Source organism: Tasmannia lanceolata, unplaced genomic scaffold (assembly GCF_043159265.1).
Source record: "Tasmannia lanceolata isolate RefF3 unplaced genomic scaffold, GAP_Taslan_0.1 ptg000019l, whole genome shotgun sequence".
Taxonomy (NCBI): Eukaryota; Viridiplantae; Streptophyta; class Magnoliopsida; order Canellales; family Winteraceae; genus Tasmannia; species Tasmannia lanceolata.
The window spans coordinates 4,299,152-4,321,226 of record NW_027518696.1 but is presented as its reverse complement, the minus strand read 5'-3'; the positions used below and the strand labels follow the sequence as shown (position 1 = coordinate 4,321,226).

At 39.3% G+C, this 22,075-nt stretch overlaps 2 protein-coding genes across 2 annotated transcripts; one reads left to right on the top strand and one right to left on the bottom strand.

Annotated features, from left to right (window-relative positions):
- Nucleotides 1–263: 263 nt before the first annotated feature.
- Nucleotides 264–2,036, bottom strand: LOC143852926 (uncharacterized). Its single transcript, XM_077362578.1, has one exon. It carries the CDS (start codon nucleotides 1,869–1,871, stop codon nucleotides 438–440), a length of 1,434 nt encoding a protein of 477 aa, XP_077218693.1. The 5' UTR covers nucleotides 1,872–2,036; the 3' UTR covers nucleotides 264–437.
- A 5,704-nt stretch (nucleotides 2,037–7,740) lies between these two features.
- LOC143853093 (clathrin adaptor complexes medium subunit family protein) lies at nucleotides 7,741–21,453 on the top strand. The gene is made up of 8 exons (XM_077362817.1): nucleotides 7,741–7,894; nucleotides 8,287–8,433; nucleotides 12,154–12,465; nucleotides 14,415–14,707; nucleotides 14,840–15,738; nucleotides 18,882–18,938; nucleotides 20,055–20,102; nucleotides 20,987–21,453. Exons 1-8 carry the CDS (start codon nucleotides 7,830–7,832, stop codon nucleotides 21,056–21,058), a joined length of 1,893 nt encoding a protein of 630 aa, XP_077218932.1. The 5' UTR covers nucleotides 7,741–7,829; the 3' UTR covers nucleotides 21,059–21,453.
- Nucleotides 21,454–22,075: the final 622 nt, after the last annotated feature.

Here is a 22,075-nt window from a genome sequence, read left to right as displayed (position 1 = left end):
ATAAGAGTAATTGGCTTAAATTGCAACACTGAAGTAAATCAATAACAAAAAGAGCAGCGAATAGCTTCGAAAAAAGATCAGACTCAAATTCAAACTCTTTTTTTTTTTGGAGAAAATTGTTTTTTAGCTTGAAAGACTCGAATGGGAAGTTGAAAAAAATGGAGTTATGGATTCTTGAGAAACTCAATTTAATCTAATTGTAGCACCACAGCAGCGAATGTAATCGTGAGAAATGTTCATACAACAGTCACATTATCACAGAATGACAACCAGAGGCGCAATTGCGTCAACTTAGAAATTGTTGAGATATACAGAAAATTATTTACATAATTAAGCAAGTGAAGTAATCAAACAATCATTTATTGAACTATGCAACTACGCACTTGCAGGAAAACATAAGAAGAAATAGCAATAAATTTTAGACCGTTTTCTTAAGATCACTGTTTGACAGGCTCATCATCTTCAATGTCCCAACCCAGATCTTCATCCTCATCAGCAGCGCTTAGACGCTTACGCAGATCGACCCTGCTCGGGCTTCCACCAGCAGTCACCTTCTTCTCATCACCACTACCAAGATCTTCAATTTCATCCCACCCAAGGTCATCATCCTCCTGCACCGATGGTTGGCTCGACACAACCGAGAAATCACTATCTTTACACGACTCAGCATGATCCGTCTTCCCTTCTAGAAACATCTTCTCATCAGATTTTGCCACTGATTCATCACTATTTGATTCATCAAAATATGCCTTTCCTTCCAACATTACTCTCCCATCAGACTCTTTATTTGTAGCAGGTTCTATTGCAGAGCCCATTTCACTAGTTTTACTATCAGAACTTTTCTCGCCCGTCTCAGCAACTACTTCACTACTCTCAACCTGCAATCCATCAATAGGGTTTTTCTCCATTAACAATTTTGAAGCTTCAACATTATCTTCCTTCTCCAACTCTCTATTCTCTGTCAAATTAGTCTCTTCATCATCATCATCGACTTCCCAACTTAACTCCTCTTCATCTTCCCTCGAAATCGCCCTCTTTACAAGATTAACCCTAGCATCCTCCACCTGCTTGAGCTTATGAATTCTATAAAAATACCTTGTCCAAAACATCTCATAATCAACCACATTCGGAACAAGCTTACTAAACATCCCTTCCACAGCCACATTCTCACTACAAATACTCATAATCTCCTCCCCCTTCTCCTCAATCAAAAACCGTAATTTCCACTTATTAAAATCATCCAAATCCTCCGGATCCTCACAGTAAGTATTCATATCAGACTGAATTCCAACAACCTGCGTTTCAAATCTACTATACCGCTTCGAATTCAAATTTAAACTAATAAAATTCTGAGCATCAGAGGAATCACTATCCTGATCTGGAGAGAGAATCGCGTCCTTACCTTGAGAGATGATCTCAGCCGTTCCTCTCCATACAGAGCTTCCGAAATCATCGATCGCCTGGCCCACAGATTCAAGCGATTCTTGTGCAACAGAAGCACCCGTTTCCAACGAGATTGGGAGATCTTTGACAGCGCGAGTGGCCACGTCACGGATCACAGATGTTTCTTTTTTCAGGCCGGAGCTAAATTCCTCGAGATCTCGACGGTAGGTCTGGAGAACGGACTCCGATTTCGTGGCAAAGGTTTTGATCAGACCTCCGAAGCTCCAACTAGAGCTTGAGAAATTAGGGTTAGGGTTAGGGTTTTGGGAGGTGAATTGAAGTTGTTGGTCTGAATCTCTTTCTTCTAATTCTTCTTCTTCTAATTCTTCTTCGGATGGGTTTATTGGAGATTCGGAAGAGGGATTTTCAGATTTGTGAGGAAGTGAGGATTCTGGATCATCGGAGAATACGGATTTGAAGAAATCCATGGAAGATCCAGGAGGGTTTTGGGAGAGTGATAGAAGAGATTAGGGTTAGGGTTTGAAGAATTTTTTTTTTTTTTTTTTTCTCTCTATTGCTTTAAGTAGAAGGTTTTGGGAGGAGAAGGGAAAAGGGAGAAACGAAATGATGTAGACGAGGTTTGTTGGGCTTTTTCCCTTTTAGGATTGGATATAAAAGACGTTTGTACTACGCTAGGCATGGGGTGCGTCCTGCGCACCATTCAAAATCTCCTCTCTTTTATCGGTTATTTTGGTGTGGTTATTTATATCCGCACGAGTGTGTTTTGATAATGGGACGAACTAATCTTATTTTATATGTTAACCAGCCGTGAAAGGCTATTAGTCGTGCGGTTATTATACTTTTTCTTTTTTTTGAGAAAAATCTTATCAGTATAATGCACCCTCTTTCTCTATCTCGATCCATATGGCTCGATCCATATGGCCGTAACTTTCTATAAAATAAAATAAAAAAAACATTTCTCTCCAACACAACCTTGATGGACGGCCATCACTTTTATATAGAAAAAAAAATCTCTCCATCACCACCATTTTTGTCTTCTATCTCTCCTCGATCTTCCTATATAATGCATGCAGCTTGTTGAAGTATAAAATGTTTAAACCAGTTTTTAAAAACCCATATTCATGTCGAAATACGGTTAAACAATCCGTCTTCACTTGGGGCAGACATGGCCAAGAACGCAGTTAACACGACTGAGTACTCGATTGAAGCGGTCATAACTTTGGAAGGTCGAAGGAGTTTTTACTGACTCTGTAGGACAAAGTTGGAGCCCACCATTTACACCATGTTTTGACAGGGGGGTCCCACCAACTCCACTCATAGCCTTGCATCGGGTGGGGGTCAGTGGGGGTCCACCATTTTACTTCATGTTTTCAAGGAGTGGGTCCAACAATTCCCACCCAAGCCTATGCATAGGGTGGCCCACCTCGTGTTTTGCTAGGGTGGGTCCAATTATATTTACAACCATGCATAGTATGAGCCTAGAAAGCTACTATATTTTATCAGATTTGCTGCGATGGCCCACATGGAGGGCATGCAGGGAATGGTAGTCTAAGGAAGTCTCGGGGACTCGGTGGGCTTTTGGCTATACCACACACAAGCGCCGCTCGGCCCGGCTCGGTGTGACCCAAAGTTTTTCCTTTCCCCTAAATTTTATTTTTTGCCGAATAACTGCGTCGTTCCTAACCAAAGTGACTTTTGGAGTGCAACCTTTCGCATCTGTAACGTCATTGAAACGACTCTTTCTTAAAGGATGTCTTTATTACGTTGAACGGACATGTTTGGGTTATAAAAAGAGAACGATATCTGTATTTTTTATAACTATGAAAAACAATCATAGAAGATTTTCCGTTCTTTCATGTTCTTCATTAAGATAATGTAAACAGAGTTGTTTTTCTTCTTCATTCTACTTTACATATTTTGTTGGGCAATCAGAGTGTTTGTGTGGTTCAAATCTCTTGGATCGTGCAGTTCTTAAAGATCGATGGTGCGTCGAGCTGTTGTATCTTGGGAGTGATTGTTGCCAGTAATTTGCTGCATCGGAATCAGTTTCCACAGAGGCACAAATTCACTTTAAAGAGAGCGGCCTAGTCAGTGTCTCATCTCGCTGCATCGAAAAAGATTTATCTAACTCATCTATTTTCTGTTTTTAACAGAAATCAGGTACGCCATATTTTGAATTTGGAGGAAAAATCACCAACATCTTGAATGGGAAATGAAATCAGCACTGCAATGTTTGATGTTTCCACGGAAGCTTATTGTCTTTAATATTTGAAGGGCTGTCAAAAGGTTATTATAGTTCCCAAAAAGCTCTCACAGCCCTTTAAATGCTAAAAGACAATAATCTTCCGCGGAAATATCAAAACACTGCGGCCCGATTTTGAATATATCCCATGACTACGCATTCAATCTCAATTAGAAAATGCCGCAAAAATGAGGATATAAGGGGACCGTTTGGATGTATGGAACATATTTTCTATAATTTTTTTCCATGGAATATTAATTTTCTAGTGTCTGGTAAACTCATTTTCCATGGAATTTTTTTTCCAAAAGCAATGAAAAATATAATTTTCCAGAATTTTTCTTTTCTCTAGATCCAAACACCCAAAAGATATTCAACGAATGTAGGAAGCTTGCTCAAACTCTCCCTATAATGCATGGAAACCAACCCATATTTGCTTGAGGCCGTTGTAGCTAGCCCTTCTCTTTCTCAAAAGTGAAGTGAGTAGAGGAAAAGTAGCCATCCATCATGTAGAACTTTGAGGTGAAAAATAAGAAAGGAATGTTTCAATACTTCATTTACAAGCCACCCACGCTCCAAGAAAGAATCACAAAAGCAATGTAACTTACATCCATCACACAACTCTTCTCCAAGCTTGGTTATTTTCTTTATTTCCTCCTTTCTTTCTCTGCCTCCCCTTCTCCTCATTTGACACAAGAAATGGAGAGGGGGGATGACCAACGGCGGCCACTTGTTATTTCCCGTAGGGTCTTTAGGCTTGTTATGAACAGCCTTGCCCTTCTGAGTCTAAAACGTCGTCTTGGTGTGGCCTCCGTAGGCCAACATAACGATGAGGGGGCCACTGAGCGCTTGTTACCTCAAGGTAAGGTTGAGGTTGAGTTAGGTAATTTTTCAGACCCCAATTTAGAGAATGTAAATAAGAATGGTTCACAGAAGGATGAGAAGAACCCAAGAAAAGAAAATCCCTCATCACATGTGAATAACCATATTCCAATATTGCATGCGGAAGATGAGAAAAATGATTTAGAGAAGAATGAGAAGCCTCCAAGAAAAGAAAATCTCCCAGTGGATGTCACCCAGATTCCAATATTGCAAGTGGGAGGTGGGAAAATTGGTTCTGATAAGGATGAGAAGCCTCCAAGAACAGAAAATCTGCCTGTGCAATTGAACAAGCTTCCAATATTATTGCAAGTGGAAAATGAGAAAAAGGAAGTCTCTGAAGATCTGCAAATCCAACATGAAAATAATGAGTTTGTTAGGGGCCACAACAATACAGATGAAGAATTTGGAAGCTTTATCCAAGAAAGAAGAAAGAGATGGGAGCTCAACGATCAATGAACCTCTGGCATCCAACACATAAGGCCCTCTTGAAATAATTAGATTTACATCTCTCCTTAGTTCTCTCTCTCTACATATGTATACCAATTTACCTACAAGAAAAGAAATATAGGGTGTCCCTTTGTTCAAATGGTCTTGCCAAATATCAACTACTTAGGAACATACGATATGTGACTGTTTCTAGTACAATATGTCACAAATTACAGATAGTCACATCTAAGTATAAAATGCAAGATTGATGATTTAAGGTTAGATGGATGAGGTTACCAAGAAATCAGTTGTTAGTTTACTAGAACGACTTTTTATATGGTGTCTGCGTGTAGCTGTGTTGTGTGGAATCGTGGTGCCAACCTTGACATTTGGTCCAACCACATCAGGCTTTATAAGAGGCTGTCGTTGGATCAAACATGCCAGGCGGCACCTATGCCATGCCCCATTATGTGCAGTACGCTTAGAGACTACTTAATTTCACCACTGCAACATAGTGATGCATGACTATACTGCATATCTTCATGTCTGGACTACCTTTGAATTGTTAAATTAGCTGCGGTTAGTTGTATCTCCCATTACCTAAAACTGCATTGGATAATGCTAACCATCCAATTCAGAGAGAGGGAGGGAGGGAGAGCTTAGAAGGGGGGACATTTGCTAACTTGGTAAAGACTAATGCATTGAACTACCATATATAGTTGAGGAAATATCTTTTAAAACAAGCACTTTACTTGTGGAAAATGATAATGTAAGTAGGGCGTGCAACTCGGGTTGGGGTAAAGCCAACATGAATCCAATCCAAAACTCTAAACCGTAAACCCGAACCCGAACCTGACCTCAACCCGATGAAGGCTAACCCGACCCAACTTGAAAAATTAATATCTCAACCCGAACCCAACCAGAATCCGAACCGATTTCCTAATTCGGGTCGGGTTGAATCGGATTGGGTCAGGTGGACCTGGTTATGGTGATATCTTTCCCCTTTAGTTTTTTATGTTCTAAAAGAACAAAACAGAAAATAGTTACTTTTTTTTTTCAATGTCGGGTTTTGATACGGGTTCGGCAACCTGTCCCGTGATTTTTTCGGGTTGTACCGAACGGGTTCTGGCTGAACCTAACCTGAGTTGCACCCCTACATGTAAGGCATGCATGTACCCGATGTGATTATTTTTGTTAATGAGAAAAATAGCGGCCAGACTGGTGACCGAGATGGTCAGAACAAGAGAAAAGAACCACAATAACTAGATTGGACAACGGGCCAAAAAAACCTCAAAGCAAAAAAACCTCAAAGGAATAAAGGGGGAAAGAAAACGAATTCTCCAAGCCGGCCCTATCAACTCCCACGTAGTGTAGTTCTATCCTGACTAGCTAACAATTTTCCTTGATCACATCTCTAATTTTCACCATTCTTACTGGGCATGTTTGGCAGCCATGACAACATAATCATGAAATATCGCTAGAGAGAGAGAGAGAGAGAGGAGCCTAAAATTAAGGGGAATTTTTTTCCCAAATTAGGTATTTTCCTTAATTTTTAGCTCCTTCAATTGGTAGGATTCCAACACTCAGTATCCCCACAAGTCTCTCTGTATCCTGCCCTCCCTTCTCTTTCATGGTTGCAACTCGGGTCGGGTTCAACCAGAGAAAAAGTTGGGTTCGGGTCGAGGGCTTGGACAACCCGACCCGAGTGTCATTTTTAATAATTTTTTTATTTACAAAGCTTAAAATCTCAGGTTGAGTCGGGCTGAACTCGGTTCAGGTACGATTCGGGTTGGAAAAAAAAAAAGGGTTCCTCAGGTCGGGTCAGGTAGAGTAAATGGTTGCTTGGGTCGGGTTCGGGCACGGTCTCAACCGGACCCCACCGGAACCGAATCATAACTAGAAAACCACTGAACCTAATATTCAATGGATTTTTTTCATGGATCTCAAACATAACCATTAGTTTTTAGCTACCGAAATTGGCATTACCATGTTTTGATAATGCACTTAACTCATCCTATTTTTTAGTTGGCTGGTGAGAGGGAATGAAAATGATGAAGGAACCAACTGTATGACCAAACTTGGTACCCAGCAATCAAAGTTTGCCATGTGTGCCAAAAATTACCTGTTTTTTGGGAGAGGGAAGAGACTGTTGGTCTCTTGTGGGAAAATCTGATTTGCTTGGTTTCCTCTGTGGTTATGAAACCAATTTCCCTAGCATTACACATAAACCAAAAGGTGAATGAGACCTATTATCCAAAGATGGTAGTGCCAATGTCGGTAGCCATGTCTTTTAGTGGGTGATATTGGGATTGGGCATTCAGTCGTTTCTAGTAATGGGTCTGAATTACATAAATAATACTCCAAAAGATCCTTCCTTCTATGTGTAACAAATCAATTCAAAGATCCAATGTGGAGATTTTTTATGGGGCCCATGAAATGACTCATTGCATCAATCTATCTTTATTTTCTTTGAAAAAACCGGGGTCCACCCGGGGCAGATCAAAAGTACAGTAGGGTTATCTATTTGGATGATCTTAACCGTTCATTTGTTCTTCCCGCTATAGATAGCCCACACCCTAAATACCTTCTCTATTGGATAAACTAAAACCATTTAATGTGTTTGTTGTAAAATGGACGGCTCAGAAATTTCCAAAAATGGCTCGACAAGTCGGAGGGTTAGGATTTATCCTGTGGAGATATTTTTTTTTGGGGGCGGGGCCGGCTTAGATCATCCTAATTTACGGGCCCACAGTACTTTTTTCTCACGTATCATTGTATCAATATTAAATCTCCGGAGTAACGAGAAGGGTGCCGATATAAAAAGAACAGTCTAAAATTTTATCTCTCTGCAAAACCCTAACCGAGAGAAGAGAAAACCATGCCCGGCTGCAGTATCAGAGCTCTGTGGATTCTGAACAATCAAGACACCGTCGTCTTCTCTAGGTAAAACCTCTTACCAGAATTCTAGGGTTTCGTTTTCGAATCACGTTATCTTTGTTTTTTCCCGATGCACAAATGGAAGAAATTCTTAGATGAATATTCATTCGTTTCCGTTCTAGATCTAGGGTTTCAATGTTCTATTTTCTTCTTCTCATGCAAGAAATCTAATGATTTTTCTTTTTTCCGATCTCATTCCTAGCATGTTCTCATGCTATGCAATCGCTCTTTTGAGAACTCTTGAATGTCTAGTTTAAATGTAACCTCATTAATTCAGGGTTTTACTATGGATCTTATTCTGTAATTGTTGTATACACGTTTTTTTTTTTTGTTCAATCATTGTTGTTGTGGAATTTGTATTCATTTTTCTTTCAATTTTCTTTTATATTTTCCACCAGGAGGTTTCCAGTAGTTGAGAAAAGGTGGCGTTTAGCTTGCGATAGAGAAAACGATAGGCCAGATGGGGAGAATATAGGATACACTGTATTGCCTTCACTACCTACTGATGGGGAATTAGCTTCTGCATTTGCAGAGAGGAAGAAGAGGTTAGTCATTTATTGTTTGTATTTTTAAGATGCTTGGTCATGGTTTAGATGTAATTGCTTGTGTTCTGGATGATAGTTATATAATACTACATAAACTAATACAACTTCTGTTATACTTGCACAACTTCTACTATACTTATTGATGTGAAATCTGTTGCATGTGAGGTTTAATTGTATGCCTTTAGTCTAAATGATCAGAATCTGAAGCTATCGTTGTTGCTTCTAATGTTTTCAGTCGATATTTGTCTCTACTTTACGGGCTTATTCTAAAGTTCTGAGTTGGGTATATTACTATCTGTATGAAAATAGTATCTATATTCAACAAGCTTATCTTGATTAGTGTTTCACTTACTAATTTATTATCTACCCTAGAAATTGTTGGAGCGCATAGACAAGGTGGTGATGGAAGGAGACTCTTTAAATGTAATTAAATGGCTAAAGGGTCAATGCCTTGACCGTGGAGATTTTCGCATCTTCTGGATTAGATTCAAGATAGAGTGTGATCGTCATCGATTTTTTTCATCATGTCAGGAGGTCCGCTAATGCAGCGACTGACCGTCTTGCCAGAGAGGGGTGTGTGTGTGTGGGGGGGGGGGGGGGGGGTGCTCGTGGGAAGCCTTGAAGTTTCTGACTCTCTCCCCCCTTGAGTTGTGCTTCCTGGTGGTTATTGTTGGCTATTGTGCTCCTGTTGTCATGTGTATGCATATGCTATTGTAATATCCTGTCATGTTTTGACCATCTCGGTCTTGTTCATCAATAAAATCCTCATCATTTCAAATTTTTTTTTTTATGAAGGGTCTTTCTTGGTATTTGAGGAAGGTATGTTGTATATTTAAAACCTTTTAGGGTTTTGGGACTAGAAACAAACATTAGGACTTTTTTGAGTTAAGTTATATTTAATGAGGCTGATTCAACTCTGCTGTGATTAAGTGTATCGCCCAAAATCAGCCCATTAACTTTTTCGTCATTGGCTGACATTAAAGAACCTGTTATTCAGCTAATCTAATCTCAGTCATTCACAGAAAAGTGAATGAGCTGATTTTGGGTGGCACACTTAGTTGTCGTGAAATACACCCACATTTAATTTGTAGGTTCTAAAAGAGAGCAGTATGTGGGATTAGAGGGACTTTTTCCTAATACCCATAAACTTTAAATACCCTATACGGATACAAAAATTGACTTGGTAAGAAACAATATTGCCCAGATTTGCTCCGCATGTGAATCATCTAAGTGTTGGTTTGCTCAAGCAAGTTGGTGTAAGGCCCTCTTGAATTGATCACGTCTCAGCCAAGGTTTACTATTTATGTTTTTATGTTTTTTTTACTTTTCTTAGAAATGATGGAAAATGGTTATTTGGACTCTTTACTTAGTAGCAATCCGGGTCCCGCAGGTACTGTTGGGAGTTTTTTCTTAGATGCAAAGGATGCGCCCAATAATTCATATTTTGATTGGTAGAAACAGATTCTAACAAAGCTGAGGTCCATTCTCTTCTCATGGAGATTCACTTCATGAGCGAGTTTGAAGTGAGCTTTTTAGGACTGGACGAACACGTTGAAGTCTGGTTAGGAGGCGGGGATGGCAGGCCTGATGAGTTTTTATATCAAATATAAATGCCGGGTTGTCACAGCAGGGCGGCACAGCCCCCAACCAAGGGAGTTTGAACGTTCCCATTGTCGTGCATCCAGCAGGAATTGAACCTACGAAGTACAGGGGACTAGACAAACATGATAGCATGGGGAAATCAAAAGAGTGTTGGCCCCATTAGGCGAGCTTCTTTTATTGTTGAGATTGGTGCAAACTGGATAGGGGAGGGATTAAAATTGGTGCAAACCTAGGTTTCGCGAGTCAGATCTGGTAACTATGGAGTAGTAACAAGTTTTTTAGTTCAACTAGGGAAGCAACATGTCACGCCCCGACCCCACTGTGTTGATATTGTCTGGTTCTGGGTCATCTACCCTCCTTGGTTCCAGCAGCACTAACCGTGCCCGACCCACTCCACGGGGCCCGCCCTTTGGAAATGCTGAAAACACGTCTACATAGGAGAGGAGAAATCCACATATATAGCCTAGTAACTTTTCCTCGCTTTTCGATGTGGGATCTCACACAACATACATTCAAAATATGAAATAGAACATAATAATAATTTGTAACTACTGTTTTCATAGAGAATTCAAAGCTATTGAGTTTTTGAGTTCATTCATCGATACAAATATAATCCAAACAAGTTCCATGCATTAGATCCATGTGTGAACTCCAGTGAAATATCTCAGTTTGCCTTTGGAAATGGGGTTCCTAAATGATGACGATTGGGATCTTGTAGTCGAGGGGTTTCACTCGAGGTTGGGATCTTGGCAAAGAAAATAGCTTTCCTTGATCCTTCAACTTAAATAAAGTCAATATTTTCTTAACTTTCATACTATTACTTGTCTATTTAGAATTTTCCAACAATCGTAGCTTATAAGTTGAAAAAAAAAGTAAATAGACTTTCTTTCTGACGGTAACTCTCAATTGTAAAAAGCCCACCTAATTAATTGGTCAATACTTATATCCATGGAGATTTGCTGCTTTTTTTTTTGTTGAGATTCTTGATAGATTGGGCGGCGCTTCGGTATCATTCCTTCATGTTTCGCGGTCGGCCAATGAAGTTGCCGAGTCTAGCCAGAGAGGGTGTTTCTAGGGTGGAGGTGGAGTTGTTTGATTTCCTCCCCCCTTGATTGTCCCATTTGGGCTTCTATCTGTATTTTTCTTTTCTTATTCCTGTATTCCTTGTATAGACCTCCTTGGTTTTTTTCCTTGCAATGAAATCTTTTACGATATAAAAAAAATTGGTTAATACTTGCAAATCTAAATAAGATAGTGGCCTTGTAATAGAAATATGTGTATCTAAATTCCACAAATCTAAATATGTGTATCTAAATAATGTCGATTTATGGGCTTAGACTGTAAAGACAAAATATGTCCGTGCTTCATTCATCTAGGTTGATGGATTTCAGTTGGTCCATATGGAACAGCATAAGGAGTTTTCTCTTTTAGAACTGGTGTATGTTTGAAATAGGCATGTTAAAAGCATCCCATTTTTGTTAGGTAGATGGTGTAGACATGTGCCTTTTCCAACATGTTTCCCATATTTGTTCAAAGGGTTGTTAATTCTAAAGCACCTTGGCATGTATGGCCCATGTCTATTAAAGGGGTTCTATCACTATGGAGGGTTTCTCTGAGAGTGATGGATGAGTCCTTGGATCTTCTTAGGGTCCCAAGGGTGTTTTGTTTCTCCATTTGGAGATAGTGATGAATTGATTTTGATTTTTGAGTCGAGATAAATAGCCACTAAAATCATTTAATTTTTCTGCATTTACCTATATCAAATACTACTTGTTCTTTATCCATTTGGAATCTTGAGTCGTCTCTAAGGACAATTGGTTTCCTTTTGGAAGGCGCTTAAAGGTAGATTTTAAGTGGTGAATAACTAGTTAAACTCAAAAGGTACACAATGGCTTATTTATATTAATAGTCAGCGGGAGTTGTGGATTATTATCAGCAGGATGTTATTGATTCTGAGAAATTATTCTCTCTCTCTGTTTTTTGAATGGTGAAGCAGATTTCTGAGAAATTATTCTTCAATGTAGTTTTTCCATTATTTTGTTGTGATCTTTGTTCATGTATGCTGCAACTTTCTTTTTCATATAATTTGATGACAACTAATTCTGCTGGATGCTGCAGAGATGGTTCTGCTCGTGGGTTTGGCATACGAGTCGCTCGATCTGCTCAAGGATCAGATTCCTGGGTTGATGATCCAATCACTCGCCATATTATCAGCCTTTGTATTAGTAAAGAAGAGCAAGCCGAATCATTTTTGTTATGGCCATTGGTTTTGCATATAAAAGGCCATTATTACATCCTTATCTTACCTTTAGTTGAACCTCATCACTTAAAAGCGTATGAAAAAATGTACCAAAGATCTGATTGTGGAAATTCAGTTGGCATAGAGGAAAGCCTATCGTCCCTTCTGGTTGATCTTTCATGCATCACAGGGTATGGTAAGTTTCTTTCAATGTCAATGCTCTAATATCTTCAAATTAATGTTCATGAATCCATTTCAAAAAAAAAAAAAAAAGTTCATGAATATGTTGGATTTTAGAATGTTGCCAGTACTTTTTCATTTGTCTTTGTAGGAAGTTTTCTTCAGTTATCAACTGGTTGCATGTTCTAGTGCTAAATTTTGTCGTTTTGGATATTTTGTTTGAGATTTAGTTCTTTGAGATCATTTTTTTTAATGTTTCCTATGTACTTATTCTTTTCTTGGAAGTTTTATGGGAAAGAAAGGTGTAATTGGCAATGGAGTCCATACTTCCATTGAGAGTTTCAAGGTGTCACATGGTAGATTTCTTGTGCATCTACCTTTCGTACCCGCTGGAGCATGCAGAGAGTTTCATGCTGAGCTTGGTGTCATCATATGGGACTTTAGTGACCTGTCACGTTCTTGAGGAGGATTGAAAATCCAGTGTGGAATTCAAAAAAGGCATCTACAGGATCAAAAAGCTCGTGTTGTCACATTGTGAAACACTGGGAGTTGCACCCTCATGAGAGTAGAAATTGGGGTTTGTGTTTGTGAAGAAGTGAGAAAGGAAAAAGAGAGAAGTATTAGTGAAAGGAATTCTTATGGGTTAGTTGCACCCTCATGAAAACCCAACATTTTTATTAATAAAACCTCACAAAAATTATAGAACTGCTTCCAATTAGTGACTTAAGAGGATAGGCACCATCTACATAAAGTAATAAGACGCAAATAGCTAAGAAGCATACGATAGGGCTCATGACAACACTCCTCCTCAAGCTGGCTCGAGCATCTCTATTATACTCACCTTGGATAGAATCTCGTGTAAGTGAGCTTTTCAAATACCTTTTGTTAATATATCTGTGACCCGCTCGTTTGTCTCAACATAAGGTGGGCAAATTTTCTCGTTTTCCAACTTCTCCTTGATGAAGTGTTTGTCCACTTCAATATGCTTTGACCTATCATGTTGTACTGGATTATGAGCAATGTTGATTGCAACTATATTATCTTAATATATGCTCATCGGCCCTAAAACTCTAATACTCATCTCACCCAACACAACTTTTATCTATAAAAACTCATGACACACCCCATCTACACTAGATCTAGCTACTACTTGTTGCTCCTTACACTTCTAGCTAACCAAGTTGCCACAAACAAATGAACAATCCCTAGAAGACTTGTGATATGTAAATGTCATAGATCCTGCCCAATCTGCATCTGCATATGCCTTATCCCTTGTGTGAACATGGTTACCAAATAGTAACCTGTGCTAGGGAAGGCTTTCAAATACTTGAGGATTATGTATGCAACATCTAGATGAGTAGTCTGATGAAAATGAATGAAACTAGCTAATTACATCGACTGCATCTCAAAAGCCTCCCAACATCAATTCCACAATAATGTGAACAGTTAATTGTATTTTTCTAGTTGTGGTGTTAACTTGTACAATAGTCTACAGGACTCCTATCTACACCATAATTACCTTGGAAATTGATAACCTTATTTATCGTGTTGCTTTCTTTGTAAGCCTGCTATGCTCTTACCTGTTTCCACATTTGAAGCAATTGCATAATTACCATGTTTCTTTTGGACTTATCTTTCGAAAAGAAATTTTTTCTCTTAGACTTCTATTCTCACCGTTTGTTTGGGCCATGCTACTTGCCAATGTTCCACTAAATTTCAACAGCCACTCTTTAATGTATCACTATGCTTTATTTTTAGCAAGATTCAGTTTCTTGCTTGAAGGTTGATGTTGGCATGCCATCCATCTAAAACATCCTATGCCCCTGAAAATGAAAGAAATTAAACAGTGGATTACCTTATCCAAAATGCCGTTCAAGCATATGTTGCTTGGATTATTCTCTTTTATATAAAAGATATAGCGTGGATGCGAAACATGTGATATCCTCCTTTTGTTTTATAGGGCATTTATGGTGGCACATGCTGTGGGTGATGTGATTACCGGTGATTTTGTAGAACCTGAGGTCATTGTGAATCCATCTCCTTCTGTAGGAGGCTTGTTGGATTCTTTAACTGGTAGTATAGGGATATCGAGCATTTCAGCCAGGGCAAAACCTGTGGCTGCCCCAGTTGCCGCTGCCACAACTTCAGGCACACCTGTCATAGGCAGTGTAACATCAGATGCCCCAAAGAGCAGTTCAAGGGCTGCAGACAAGGATGCCCTGAGGACTTTTATAAGCAGTGCAATGCCCTTTGGTTGGTACTTTCTGTTATGGTATTTCTCATCTCAGATTTCACATATATTGTACCTTTTTATGGAAATTGGAAACTAGATAGTGTGTTCATATACTTGATTGATTTTACTCACTTGTTAATTTCTGGACACAGGAACACCTTTGGACCTCAACTATTCCAACATTTCTGCTATTAAGGTGAATGGATTTTCATCGTCAGATTTGCCTCTTGCAGACCTCAAGCAACCGGCATGGAAGCCGTACCTTTACAAAGGAAAGCAGCGAATACTGTTAACAATTCATGAAACAGTTTATGCTTCAATGTATGACCGGGATGAAATTCCGGATACTATATCAATTTCAGGTCAAGTAAACTGCAGAGCAGAGTTGGAAGGATTGCCCGATGTGTCATTCCCTTTGACAGGTTTGAACACAGCTCATATTGAGGTTTTATCGTTCCATCCTTGTGCTCAAGTCCCAGAGCAAGGTGTGGATAAGCAAGCCCTGATGTTCTCCCCGCCACTAGGAAATTTTGTTTTAATGCGTTATCAGGCCTTTTGTGGCCTCGGTCCTCCTATAAAAGGCTTCTATCAGCTCTCAATGGTCTCAGAAGATGAAGGGGCATTTTTATTCAAGCTGTGCCTCATGGAAGGTTACAAGGGTCCGCTTACAATGGAGTTTTGTACTGTCACTATGCCCTTTCCTAGAAGAAGGATAGTATTCTTTGATGGGAATCCTTCTATTGGGACAACGTCAACTACGGAACATTCTGTGGAATGGAAAATCATTACAAGTGGGCGTGGTGTATCTGGGAAAAGTATTGAGGCCACGCTTCCAGGAACAATTAGGTTTGCACCAAGGCCAAGTCAAAGGTTGCCATCCTATTCTAGGTCAGTCCAAGGGAGTGTGGTTGAAGAAGATAGTGATATTGAAGCAGAAAATTCCAACAACATGGTCAACATAGAGGAATTCTTAGTGGAGAAAATGAACAAGGATCTCCCATCAGTTGATCTAGAAGAACCATTTTGCTGGCAAGCCTACAATTATGCAAAAGTAAATTCTCTTTCTTTTCTGTTCTTGAATTTATTAGCATTGACACACACATATGCAATCTATTTCTTGCTCACTTGTTGATTCCTGAATTAGAGTCCTCTAACTACACCTACATAGCTTTCTTATGGTAAAATCACCTTAGTTGGAATATCAAGCTAGAACCTAATGAGTGCATGTAATATTAAATATTTTTTTACCTCATGTATTAATTACCTTTTACTTTTTGGGAGACACAACCTGTCTTTTTCACCCTTTTCTCTCTTTGCAATAAACCATCGTCTCCTTTCCTGTGCATCCCTAACCCTAGTTTCATCCCTTCATTCTATTTCATTTATTTTCATTTTTCTTGAGAAATTTCTTGAGCAGCGCCTAAAATCGCCTAATGTCTTGACCAATAGCCATTGCATCTTCTTGTTATGAGCTATCACGGCGGAATCATTGAACTCGGTATTACAGGGGATGATTTCCATTGCCCTTGATCCGAAGAGGGGTGACAACGGCAGGTTCTTGAAGATGCAGCCCCCCTCAAGTAGAAGAACTGAAGAAGCAACCCAGATTCCTTCATTCCATGATTTCCATCTTCTTTTCTCTTTGTTTCTTCTCCTCATTTCTTTTTTTTTGTTTTGCAACTCGGGTTGAGTTCGGGTTGAAAATAAAGTTACCTGGGTTGGGTCTGGTTGAGGCTCAGGTCGAGTTAGGGTTGGAGAAATAGCCTCTCGGGTTGGGTTCAGGTCGACCCGACCCGACCCGACTCGACCATAGTTGCACCTCTACAAAATGTTGTTGTACTTTTACCTCGCCCAAAATCCTCTCCTTACGGTAGGATTTTGAAAGCAGGGAAATGCGTCCAACTTTTTCTTCACGCCATTGTCCTTTGCACCCAAAGCGCATCAACCTAACACATGGATTTTGCTTTTTTGTCGGAAAATTACCTAAAATCATTTTCCTTGCCACTCAAAGTGCAGCAACTGAACACTGCCTATAGGAATAAACTCCCAAGATGAGACCAATGGCCCGTCGATAAAGCCACGTAGGCTATGTTCATACCCATTCAATCCTCAAGCAAATAATGGTAGGGAAAAGAGCATTTCAATGAAATTTCGCCTTTAACTAATCATCATTTCATTCATCATCTTTAAACCCTGCAATGTCTATAGTCTCAAGCTTTGTTGTTATCATCAGCCCAGACTTCTGCTGTATTCATCATTTCTAGCATATCTAATTAGTTCACCACCAATGTCACCACATCTCTTAATGTCAAAAGGTGAAACTTGTCAAACGAGGCCTAGAAAATTTAGTGCAATCATGGTAGAGTGAAGTAGGAAGAACTAATAGTACCTTTAAGTCAAGTGGGCAATTAGTGCGCGAGGTCGACCACGCTCTTGCTATAGTTCTCAAGGTCTTGAGCCTATTATCAGGTAATTGATGCAATCAAGTCAAGCAGCATTGAAGCCAAGGAGAAAGGGACTCAAGAGAAAAAAGGTAAAGAACCTCAGTAGAAGAGGTCTTAGGGCTAAATAAACTTAGACCTGAATAGTAACACTTGCCTTCTTGTTTCTTCTGCAAAAGAAAGAAGTGTCGAAACAAGAATGAAAAAATTTGAAACAGAAAGAAAAGAAAGAAATATAAAGACAATTAATGAATCTCAGTTTTATGAAGCGCCGAGGCCTGCATTGATTTTCTCTATATGCCCAATTGTTCTTCATTGGGCTTGGCTCAATGGGCACACCTCGTCCCCATGTATTGCCAAAAGATACTCTGTCCCAATTACCACTCAGAGGTATTGGATATTCATCAGGTGAAATGTCATCCCCACCATACACTCATGGTCTGATCATCTTCAAATGCCCTTACCTTCCCGAGTGGGGTCCTGCCTAGGTATTGGACCTGGTAGGACCCAAACCGGTATGAGACAGGTTTAAAGGGCTTAGCCTAACACGTTCAATCATCTCAAGAGCTTTTGGCGTATTGGTTAAGTACCTAACATTTAGTATCAGTGGCCATCACATCCCGTGTTCGAGTCGCAGAAGGGGCAACCAATGGAGATGACTACCTGAAAAGGGCCACCTAACAAAAAAGCTAGATTGAAAGCCACCGGAGTGGGCCACCACGTAAGGGGTGACCTACTAAAAGGGCTACATGCCTTAGTGAAAGCCACCACAGAGTGAGCCGCTGAAGACGGCGGGTGCAGAAGCGTGGTGGAATGTTATGATTCTAAGTGAGGGCATGCTTGGGTATGGGACTCGATAGGACCCAGCCTGGTACAGGACATGTTTAAAGTGCCTACCCTTAGCTTTGGAGCTTTTGCATATTGTTTAGGTATATAACATTTAGTATCCTTTATTCGCAAGTGTTGGACATAACCAATTGCTAGCTGTATGTAAGTAGATTTTTTCACTGTTTAAAAACTCACCGAGTGAATCATTGACTCACTCGAATCGACTCCCTTTTACATTGGCTGAGTACTCGTTTGAGTATGAGGTTTGTCCTACCAGGTCAATGAAAATTCCTTTGACTTGCCCGAGTCAATGATAACAAGTAGACTCCCTTTTACCTTGGCCGAGTTTTGTCCTGCCGGGTTAATGAAAACTCCTTTGACTTGCTCGAGTTAATGAAAAATTGACCGCCTCAATCATTGACTTGAACTTGTTGACTCCTTTTTACTTTGGCCGAATTCTCGCCCATGTTTGAGTTTTTCGAAACATTAGGATTTGTAACCCAAATCCTCTTTAGAGCAGTAGGTGGTAGGTAGTTGCTCAACCTATCACCTCATGTGTGAAGGCCACTATGGCAGCTACCAGTTTACATTTATCTAACTTTTGTTGCTGCATGCTTTTCTGTGAGAAGTGCTCAAAACATGTTTTGCTAGCCCTTCTGTTGCTAATGAATTATCAATTGGAATAGGTACATATTCTTTTATACTTCACTCTTATAATTTGTTATCCTCCGATTTGGTAAGTCTCACAACATAGAAATCTGTTTTGAAAATTCTGAAGATTCTCCATCATGAACGATTGTTTAGTTTTTTCTCCATTGTTTGGGATTGGCATATTTCTAGATTATTATAATATCCTGTAAACTTATTCCTAGCATGATATATATTTTCTTTTGAATCCCGGTAACTGCTGACACATGCTTTACAGGTATCTTTTAAGATCGTGGGGGCAACACTCTCAGGGATGTCAATTGATCCAAAATCTGTAAGTTATTTCTTTAGTAATTCCTCAGTTTGTCCTTCATAGTTATCCAAATAGGCTATCCAAATAGGTCATGTGACCTAGTTTGTTGGGAAAACTTTATATGTTTTCCAAACCTGCTTATCCTCCCCAATGGAATGACCGGGGAGGAATTTTATCCAAGTCATTGTTTGTTTATCCTCTCAAAACAGAATTCGTGAAATGGTTCTATCAGCAGAGAAGATATATATATATATATATATATATGTGAGAATACAGTTCCTGCGGGTGCCCTCATATAAGCTTACCTGCGGTGGCTCTTTCAAAACATAGGGGGCCCACATTGTTAGGATGATCTGAAGCATTCATTTGAAAGGCCACATTATAGATAGGGTGTGTACAAAAAATCAGCTCCATTGGATCATCCTAACCCCTCCAAAAGTGGGGGCAAAAATGGGCAGATTTGTGGACAAAATGTGTCTATCCATTTTTGCCCCTACTTTTGGAGGTGTTAGGATGATCCAATGGAGCTGATTTTTTGTACACACCATATCTATGATGTGGCCTTTCAAATGAATGCTTCGGATCATCCTAACAATGTGGGGCCCTTATGTTTTGAAAGAGCCACCTCATATAAGCTATATGAGGGCACCCTTAGGAACCCTTTTCTCTCTCTCTCTCTATATATATATTTTGAAAATGCAGCAGAGAAGATATTTAAATATCTTAGAAGTTGCATGTTTCTTCATCAAAACACTAGAACGAACATGTTCCAACAATAGTAACTCTGTCACAAACCAAAGCACAGGATATAACAATAGGAATCTCTTGTTACGACATATCTTCCAATGCTACCTTGTACCAAATTTCACGTCTTAAATTTTAGACTTTTTGGCCTTGATTCTGAAAGTCAACTTCAAAATTTTGGTGTCTTAGGACATACGGAAGATAGGTTCCATGCTTTTAGTTTTTGTGGTTCAGGGTAGTTTCCCTGGCCATTGGTGCTTTCCAATTTCACAATCAAACATGATTCACATACAATATGCCTTTTTATGGTAATTATTAATATGTTTTTTTAAATGGCATTGTTCATATGTTTTTCTTTTGAACTGTTTTAAGAATTCTGTGTATGCCATGCAGGTTAGCATTTATCCAGCTGTTAAAGCGCCAGTAGAGTTCTCAATGCAGGTATCCGTGATCTCAAAAAGCCAAGGCTGCTGCTTCTTTTCTTTTCTTCTTTTAAATGATAACGTAACTGTTTTGTATTAAAAAACTCCATTACATGAATGAGGAGGCCCCATAAATAGAGTACAATATAAGGGATTATCACTTACAACTAGCCTACTTACAACTAGCCTAAGATAATTCTGCTATAATACCTATTGTTTCTAGAACAGTCCCCTATTTCCCAATCGATTCCAAAATGCCATGACATTGCTCCACTAGAGGGACAGATTCGCCCATGATAATCCTTTCCCTGGTTATTCCTTGCGGGTTCATCTGCTAACTCCACTAGATGGACAGATTCCAAAACACCGGTGCCCAATTTTTAGTTTTCATCTGCTAACTCCACTAGATGGCCGGTGCCCAAATTTTATTTGAAGTATACTACATAGATCATGAATCTCCAAAGTAACCTCTGCTAACTTCCATGGTCTAGCTGTCGAGCACTTTGCCCACATAATTTCCAAAGTAACCCCCATTTGGGTCTCAGAAAACAGCCACCATACTCATCATCTCTGGTTTGCTCACCATACTTGTGTCAAAGTTCAGTTTTATGATCCATCCGATTGGTCAGGGCTCCCATTTAGGCGTCCCCTAGTTATTGATACGTTTCTCCCAGATTATTTTCCTCCAATGACTCATAATTTCTAACAGAGAGCATAAATTATGAAGCCAAAGCTTCTATTATTAACAATCATTATATTTCATTTTCTGTCCATTATATTTGTCAAAAGATTAAAAATAAATTCTTCCACAGAATCTGCTGTTGATGCTAATATTGGTTTTGAAAGCTTTTTGTCAATGAATTGAGTTTTAAATGGGATTATTACCTTGTGTTATTGCACCAGGTTTCCTCTGGAGACTATATTTTGTGGAATACTTTGGGTAAATGTCCCTTCGTTGCCTCGCCAAAAGTCTAGGGGTGATCAGGGACTGGTCACCACACATTGGTTTAGCCCTTTATTCTGGTTTGGTGAGTGTATATCTCTTGGACTGCTGTTTTGGAGGCTCTCTGATTCTTTGTTATCCAAGTTTCCATGTGCCCTTAAATGTGGGGTGTGTTGTTTCACTTTTTCTTTTTGGTTCTCTGATGCATTGAAAGAATGCCCTCGTATGCCCTTGCTAAAAAGAAAGTCATTGGTCCCTATTTTTTCTCTGTTTAAGTTGTCAATTCTGTTGTTAATTGCCTCCTGTAGGACTCAAACATTGTCTTTTACCATTGTTGGTAAAAGTGGCTGCATAGTGGTTCTCTTCTTCTTTTAGTTGTTTTTACGAAATATCTTAAAAGAAAGCACTTTTAGGCTACTTTTTAAAAGACATGTTGCACCCAACTTCTGATCCTCTCATCAAGCCTCATTTAGGGTTGTGTGGAGATAATCAAAACCGTTGATTTTTGTTGTTCTTTATCTTATGGGAATTTTGAACCAACCAAGACATTGTGGAACTCTTGATGTTTTACAAGAGCAACTGTCTCTCGATCGATCTTATATAGAATGCCCTCGAATGCCCTCTTTAACAATTTTTCACAATTCTTGTATTTTGGTGTACCCCATTGGCAATTTTTCCTTTCCATGGTTGTTTTTTAGCAGTCTGTAGATCGTTTTTTGCCACAGATTAATGGGGCGGATTTTTTTGGTTGTGTTATTTGATATTTTTCTTGTAGCGATGATCTGATGACAAACACCTTTTTTATATTTTTAATGATCCTTACCCAAATTCAGGGTTATATATTCTCTTTACCACTTTCTGAGAAAAGTACTTCCACTTGTGGGATTTTCATTTTAAAATAGGAAAAAATTGCCAATGGGGGACACCAAAATACAAGAATTGTGAATGGGGGACACAAATTTGAAAAATTGTTAAAGAGGGTTGATAACCCTCTTTTGAGAGTTTGATAACCCCCTTTTAGAGACTTGATAACCCCCATTTCGTCCCCC

Excerpts from the sequence above, each read along its gene's own strand:
- LOC143852926 (XM_077362578.1), bottom strand. The coding sequence starts at position 1,871 with ATGGATTTCTTCAAATCCGTATTCTCCGATGATCCAGAATCCTCACTT.
- LOC143853093 (XM_077362817.1), top strand. The coding sequence starts at position 7,830 with ATGCCCGGCTGCAGTATCAGAGCTCTGTGGATTCTGAACAATCAAGAC. Across the intron at positions 7,895-8,286 it reads GACACCGTCGTCTTCTCTAG|GAGGTTTCCAGTAGTTGAGA; the intron begins GTAAAACCTCTT and ends ATTTTCCACCAG. Across the intron at positions 20,103-20,986 it reads CAGTAGAGTTCTCAATGCAG|GTTTCCTCTGGAGACTATAT; the intron begins GTATCCGTGATC and ends TTATTGCACCAG.